The sequence below is a fragment of the Colobus angolensis genome, unplaced genomic scaffold (genome assembly GCF_000951035.1).
Source record: "Colobus angolensis palliatus isolate OR3802 unplaced genomic scaffold, Cang.pa_1.0 Scaffold315, whole genome shotgun sequence".
Classification (NCBI taxonomy): domain Eukaryota; kingdom Metazoa; phylum Chordata; class Mammalia; order Primates; family Cercopithecidae; genus Colobus; species Colobus angolensis.
Genome location: NW_012116433.1, coordinates 1,927,984 through 1,935,821, shown reverse-complemented (window position 1 = coordinate 1,935,821; position 7,838 = coordinate 1,927,984). Strand labels below are relative to the sequence as shown.

General features: G+C 44.6%; 1 protein-coding gene across 2 annotated transcripts in view; it reads left to right on the top strand.

The window, feature by feature from the left end:
* The first annotated feature begins 2,206 nt into the window (after nucleotides 1-2,206).
* STX6 (syntaxin 6) overlaps nucleotides 2,207-7,838 on the top strand; it is a 53,331-nt gene continuing 47,699 nt past the window's right edge. Inside the window, exon 1 of one of the 2 annotated variants that reach the window (XM_011951146.1) lies at nucleotides 2,207-2,591. In XM_011951146.1, the coding sequence (XP_011806536.1) occupies nucleotides 2,557-2,591 (35 nt within the window). In that variant the 5' untranslated portion in view covers nucleotides 2,207-2,556. The remainder of the gene's footprint in view (nucleotides 2,592-7,838) is intronic. The other variant, XM_011951147.1, reaches the window with a different exon arrangement.

The following is a 7,838-nucleotide window of genomic DNA, read 5'->3' as shown; positions in this document are numbered from 1 at the left end:
TTATTAGGGCCAGGCGCGGTGGCTCACGCCTGTAATCCCAGCACTTTGGGAGGCCCAGGCGGGTGGATCACGAGGTCAGGAGATCGAGATCATCCTGGCTAACACAGTGAAACCCCGTGCTACTAAAAATACAAAAAATTAGCTGGGCGCGGTGGCGGGCACCTGTAGTCCCAGCTACTCAGGAGGCTGAGGCAGGAGAATGGTGTAAACCCGGAAGGCGGAGCTTGCAGTGAGCCGAGATCCGGCCACTGCACTCCAGCCTGGGGGACAGAGCGAGACTCAGTCTCAAAAGAAAAAAAAAAAAAAAGAAAAGAGAAAAGAAAAAAAAGAAGCTGTTATTACAGTGTCTATTTAACACTTGAGGATAGTGAGAGATTAAGCAGCTTGCCCGAGATGCAACAGTCAGGAAGTAGCAGAACTGAGATTTAAATTCAAGCAATTGCGCTCCAAGGATGGCTCTTCAACACCATGCTCACCTGCACCTCAATTTACACGTGCTTGTTGAATGAATGAACGATGACCCATTTTCACCTCCCCAACTAAGTAAACAGTTCTCTCCCACTAAACATTAGCATCACTAGTACTGGACACTGCTTCCTTTCCCTGCATCTGCCTTCCATTGTTCGCTCCTCCAGGGATTTTGGCTTTCACCTCTCTTCTCTCCCCTCTCAAAACCCATTCAGCCCCTCATCATGTCTAGGTGTTTAGTCTTGTTTTCCTTTTGAAACATCTGTCAGATTCACTCCTTCCCCTCAATCGCTGTCATCCTGGTCTGGCCCTCATCCCTTCACGCCACATGACCTTAGCAGCGTCCTTACTGGTTTTCCTAACATCAGTAACTTAGTCCTTTGGGATCTTGAGGTTTACACACATTTTTATTTAACTATCACAACAACCCATGAACTAGCTATTATTATTTATGTTTTATAGATGAGGAGCTGAATGATAGAGCCAAGGTTTAAACAGGGTTTGTGTTGCTCCAAGGACTGTGCCATCTCCAGACTGGTGACCTTGGGCAAGTCACTTACCCTCCCAGAGTCTCAGATTTCTCATCTATAAAATGGGCATGATGGCAGTAATTATCGCATTGTAAGAGCAACTGAGATAACACTTAACGCCCTGCCTGACACACACGAAGTAAGTGCTCAATGATTTTCAGCAATCAAAGTCCACAATCCTCATCCACAAACTCCACAGCATGTCTAGCATATGAGTTGGCTAAGGTTCTGGGCAAAATGTTTTCTGGAATAGTTCTTGAACCACAGTGAGAGGAAGTTTTCATACCTGGCCCCTTCTTTATTCCTTGTAGGTGCGCTCTCCTGGGAGGCACCATATGCTGTATGAAAAATTACTTTACATGGTTATTTGCAGAATGTAAAGCAACAGAAAGTACACTCCATCTGGTGGCAAGTGCACAGAATCTGCAGTTCTGCTCTATCCAGGCTGTGTGACTACAGGAAGTCTTGAAGCCTCTCTGAACTTATTTTCTCATCTACAAAATGGGAAAAATGGATGGCGTGGTGGCTCACGTCCATAATCCCACCACTTTGGGAGGCAGAGGCAGGAGGATCTTGTGAGCTCAGGTGTTCGAGGCCAGCCTAGGCAATATACTGAGAGCTCTATCTCTACAAAAAATTTAAAAATCAGCCAGGCGTGGTGGCTCTCACCTGTAGTCCCAGCTACTCGGGAGGCTGAGGCGAGAGGACTGCTTGAGCCCAGGAGGTCGAGGGTGCAATGAGCTGTGATTGTGCCATTGCACTCCAGCCTGGGTAACAGAGAGAGTCCCTGCCCCCCAAAAAGGGGAAGGAGGGGAATAATACCTTACCCCAAAGGATACTGAGATGATGCATACATAACTTTTTAGCACACTGTCCAACACAAAGTAAGACCTACTTGAAGGAGCTGTGTAGCATCATAATCAGATACTATGCTTCATTTTAAGTCGAGGACCAGATAGATTTATAAATTACATACTGTCAAAATCAAGTATTAAAAGTAGAGGAAAGGTAAGAGGATTCTGCAAAACAGGTACAACTACAACTTATCCTGAAAAGCTGACTGCCTGCCTCCGAGGGACCAAGCCGCTCTTCACCTTCAAGCCCGAGGAGAGGGCGGTAGAAAGCCATCCACCTCCCACGCCCCGACGGCTCCGCCTCCAGGGCCGAGTGACGCAGACCCAGGCCCCGCCCGCTGGGGGGAGGGGCAGGCCCTGGTCACGTGAGTGGGGTGCGGAAGTTGTGCTTCAGGCGGCTTTCGTGATTGGCCGCGGCCGAGGGTCCCGGGGGTGGGGTCAGGCTCTCCGACGCGCCGGGAGGAGCCGGGACTGGAGGCTGCAGAGGGGGCCGGCGCTTGAGTCCAGGATTCGGCCAGTAGTGCTGAGCGAGTGCTGGACCAGCGGTCGTCCGGTGCACCTGGCTTGCGCGCGTGCCCGCTGCTCGGCGTCCCCCAGACTAAGGCGCGGGCGGCTGCGGGAACAGGCGGGGTGGGCGGAGGGAGGCCGGGAGGCACGGGCGCCCTGTGCGCGGTGGAGGTGGAGGCGGCCGGGGCCGGGACGCCATGTCCATGGAGGACCCCTTCTTTGTGGTGAAAGGGTGAGTGTCGGCCGAGGGCTCCACCGGAGGAAGAGGTGGCGGTGTTGCCTGCCCGCACCTCCTCGGTCTTCTCGCAGTAGGGGGAGGGGAGGCAAGTTGGAGCTGGGGAGGGGGCACAGTGGAGACGGCTTAGTCTTGAGGGCCATGACCAAGCGTCCAGAGACGTCCCCTCCATCCCTACCTGGATCGTGAAGCCACTGTCCCCAGCCAAGCCCCTGGTGGTGGTGGGGCCTTTTTGGCCTGTGCGCTGCGGTACAACTTATTTGGGGGTCAAGGGGCTCAGCAGCTCTGCAGGTGGAGAAGGAGACACGCAGGTCCTGGCTCATACTGACCGTCTATTCGAGCATGGGACCTTGCTTCGAAGGAGCGAAAACAGCATCTGGGCAGGAAAAGGGAAATGGCCCTCCTGAGCTTTGTAGTTCGTGTTGACGGGGGTGAACTCTATTGTCCATTGAGTTTGGAGCACTCGTCCGCAGACTGGCGAGACCACAACAAGCCCAGAGGCGTCTGAGCACGTTTGCTGGGAGGGAGGCGGGGGCGGGGGCCGATCTGGGAGGCTGGGGAGCAGGGCACAGGAAGACAATTCAATGGGGGAGTTTTTACTGAGTAATGTGAGGAGAGGAAAGCAGTCTTTCATACTCAGTGATGATTTGGAAGGAAAACAAAATGAAACAAGCCAAACCAAACTTTCCTCAGCTTTCTATTAGCAACCGGAATTTTCTCACAGTGCTAAAGGAAATGAGTGTTGCTTGTTAACTCCTTGATTTCATCCAGGCTGTTTGACAGGTTTCTCCCATTTCTTCTGCCTTTCAGAATAGAACTGCCTTCTGTTCCCTTATAAGCTGTCCTAACTCCATCTTGCTCGATTGTTTCTTTGGAGATAGAAACTTCAACTGCACTTTGTAATATCCACTTCGTAGCCGTTAAACAAATGCAAGAAGATTAATTCTGATGTAACTTTTAGTTTCTTATTAGAAACTTGTCAGTTTTCTGTTTTAAATGTCAAACATGAAAAATCTGAAAACTGCAAAGTTCCCAAATCAGTACTGATCACCACAGAATGTCCCTTGCTTTTACCTAGTTGCTGCTAGCTTCCTGTTTTTGTAGTGGTACAAGCTGGCTGTTGTATACTCAAGTATTGTAGAAAATTTAAATGTCATTTTAGGTGAAAGATTTTATCGATGATGCAGTAAAATACACTTATACTATTTCTTAACATTTTCCTGGAAAGGTCTTTTTCTTCACCTTACTGTAATTTAGATGGGAAAATGCTGAGTTGTAGATTTACTGGTAATATGTGACTCCCTACCTGGAAAATGTGATATTTATTAGAAGAATTGATTAGGGGTTAATTTTAAAAATGTGTTTTTTCCTTGATTGAAAGTTCTTAATGCTTAGGTTGGCAAAGGTTATCTCTGGCAGTGGAGATCAGAGATGATCAGAAATTTTTTGTTTGACTTTTTATGGAATTTGTCAAAAGCCTAAATTCTTCTGCCGTCGTGGCATTTTTTTTTTTTTTCTTGACGGTATCCAATACAGTCTACTAATGCTTGTTCACTGATTAAATATCACTACTTTATTGGAACTTTGGTTCGGAGTTTTGATTGACTTTTACATCATTTTAGCTCCTGTCTTTAAGGTTCTTGAAGGAAAAGAGATTCTCAGTACCTTCTACTGTGGAAAGGTAAAGTCGCCCATGAAAGTGTATCCAGATTTTTTGGGAGTCATGCACCTGTGTTTATTAAAAGTGTCAAGAATGCATTACACAGCATGGAAAAATTAAAGGTGCCTAAATTATGGCCTAGGAGCTTCTAGTCTAATCTGAGAAACAAATTACCCCAAAATTAAGTAGAAATGACAGGTGGCAAATGAATGAGTGTTGAAGTGAATGCTGCGTGCCCCAGGAGTTCAGAGAAAGGCTTCTCCTTGGGAATTGTTAGGATTAGGAAAGCTTTTGGAGGCAGTACGTATATCTTGAATTAGATTTTGAAGATGGGCAGAATTTAGATAATCAAGTCTGTCTCTCTTACCTGGATGCTTATCAAAGAGTTTTTTAATTGTTCTTCCTGCTTCTGGTCTCATTTCCTCTTTCAGCTGTCCTGGGATCTATTGGATCAGTGCTGTCCAATAGAAGTATAATGCCAGCCACGTACGTCATTTTACATTTTCTAGTAGCCACAGTAAAATAAAAAGGAACAGGTGAAATTAATTCTAATGTAATCTCTAATACATTCAAAATATTCAACGTGTGATTAATATAAAGATTGATGAGATATTTTACTTTTGCACTAAGTCTTCTAAATCTAATACATATTTTACACTTACTGCACATTTAAATTTGGACATTAAATTTTCATCAGAAATAATTTATCTGTATTTAAAGTTCATTAAATACTCTTTTTTTCTTTCTTTCTTTTTTTTGAGGCAAGAGTCTTGTTCTGTTGCTCAGACCGGAGTGCAGTGGTGCAATCTCAGCTCACTGCAACCTCTGCCTCCCAGGTTCAAGCGATTCTTGCGCCTCAGCCTCCTGAGTAGCTGGGACTACAGGTGGGTGCCACCTCACCTGGCTAATTTTTGTATTTCCTGGGTAATTTTTTTATTTTTAGGACTACAGGCGCCCGCCACCATGCCTGGCTAATTTTTTGTATTTTTTAGTAGAGATGGGGTTTCACCATGTTAGCCAGGATGGTCTCAATCTCCTGACCTTCTGATCCGCCTGCCTCGGCCCCCCAAAGTGCTGGGATTACAGGCGTGAGCCACCGCGCCTGGTCTACATACTCTTAATTGTTCCAAACATACATGAAAGTTTTTTGATAACTGAATTGCATGTCAGTTACCAAGTTTACATTAATTAAAATTTAATTTCTGTCACACTAGCCACATTTCCAGTCAGTAGTTGTATATGGCTTCCGTATTGGACAGCACAGTGTAAGCTTTTCTAGAGCCCCTGGCAGGTGTACCCTACTTAATATTATTCAGTGGCTGCTGTTGGCCTGCAGAATAAAGTGCCAACACTTCCTGACCTCCCTGATCTAGCCTCTGCTCTCCCTTAGTCTTAGTACTCCAGCAGTGCCAGACTCAATACAGTGACTATGATTGCTGTACTGCATGCTCTTACTCTACGTGCACCCACACTGCCTGCTTCACCCACGCAGCCTTCTGGAGTCAGTGTAAGCATCTCCCTTGCCTCCAGGAAATGCTTCCTTTGTCACCCCGAATTATTGGACCTCTTCCTCTGTCTTTCATTATTAGACTAGGAGCTCTGAGGGTTGAGACTATTTTTTTTTCCCCTCCTGTATTTCCAGCCTGCACCTTGAATATTTAGTGTAAATGTTGAACACATACTCTTTGTTGGTGGTGGTGATTGTGATTGAATGGTGCCTCATGGGTGAGACCACCACCAGCAAAAGTCCTAAGTTGGGCAGTGTGTGTTAGAAATGATCTAGAAGAGCAGCCCAGGTGGAGTATACAGTTTAGGGAAGCAGTAGTAACAGCTCACATTTAAAGGATGCATCTTCAGTGCCAGGCATTCATATGAAGTGCTAAGTAAGCACTTTATATGAATTTTCACTCTGTAAAAACACCCATATGATGAATACTAGCCACATTTTAGAGATGAGAAGCTGAGGAAGTATTAGAGGGGTTAACTTACTTGCCTAGGGTTACACAGCTAATAAGTGGTGTACTCAGGATTCAAATTAGAGCAACCTGTTTTCACAGCTACTGTCAATACGTCCCAGTGCAGGTCAAAAAGGGTCAAGTTGTGTTGACCTAAGGAGAATCTCATCTTGAGGCCATTGCAGATTTTTAAAGCAAGGAAATGACATGAAATTGGGATTTTAGGAATATTGATTTGGTAGTAGTGTTGGAGGCTTCAGTGTGAGGAAAAATGAAAAAGGAGACGAGTTAGAAAGCTGTTGTAACTTAAACATACAGTGGTTAGCGCTTGAATGTTGGAAGCTCCTTTTGGCGGGTTTTGACATTGTCAATGTCCTGTTCAGAACAGAATCCCACAACAGGGATTGCTCTTTTATCCTTATGAAGTATTATTATTATTGTCATCATTTCACAATAAGGAAAATGAAACTTAGTAAAAAACTTCAACTTGATAGGCTTGTATGTGGAAAGGCCAGGATTTATATATTTATTATAAATATATATTTTATATATATATATAATATGGTCATTTTAAAAATTGGGATTATACTTTATATATGGTTTTATGACTTTTTCTTTTTTTTTCTGGGCGGGGGGGACAGAGTCTCACTCTGTTGTCCAGGCTTGCGTGCAGTGGCATGATCTCAGCTCACTGTAACCTCGTAACCTCTACCTTTTAGGTTCAAGTGATTCTCCTGCCATACCTCCCAAGTAGCTGGGACTACAGATGTGCGCCACTACACCTGGCTAATTTTGTATTTTTAGTAGAGATGGGGTTTCACCCTGTTAGCCAGGCTAGTCTTGAACTTTTGACCTCAGGTGATCCACACACCTTGGCTTCTCAAAGTGTTGGGATCATAGGCGTCAGCCACCGCACCTGGCCTATTTTATGACGTTTTCATCTGTATTTCTTTATATCCTTCAAACTTCTGGGTGGCAGCTTTTAATGACTGTATTATATTTTGTCATATAAATGTCCATCCTGGAGGATAAATTGTATTTATGATCACACTACAATTAATGTGGTGATAAGCCTACTTGTCATAGGTCTGTATTGCTGCTTCTGATTTTCATAGCCTGTATTCCTGGAGCATAATTGCTAATTCAGAGGGCAAGCACAGCAAAGCGTTGGATGCATACTACCACATTGTCCTCCAGAATATTCCCCTATGCCCCACAAAGTGTTGGAGGGACCCAGTTCCCTTGCTCCCAGTACTGGGATTTTCATTAAAAAAAGCCTTTACTAATCTACTGGGTGAAAATATCATATTTAAATCTTGCAGTCTTCATCTTTGTATTCAGTAGGGACGTACTCAGTGTTTGTTGAGTGAACCCATTTTGACAGTTTAGTTCTGTATTTTTTTTCCTCCCTTGCTGACAAGCTTTTAGAATTAGCCGCCTTTTAGAATTTGCAACTTCTAATCAGACCCAGAAGAAAACCATGTAACTGAGCATGTGGAGATTGAGTATAAGTGAGCCAATCCTATGGATAAAAGGCATGAATGTCATATGAATGTCATGGCTCTTTGCTGTTTTATTGCTTTGGAGGTTTTGTGTGTCTGATGAGGATAGTTTTTTTTTTTTTTTTTT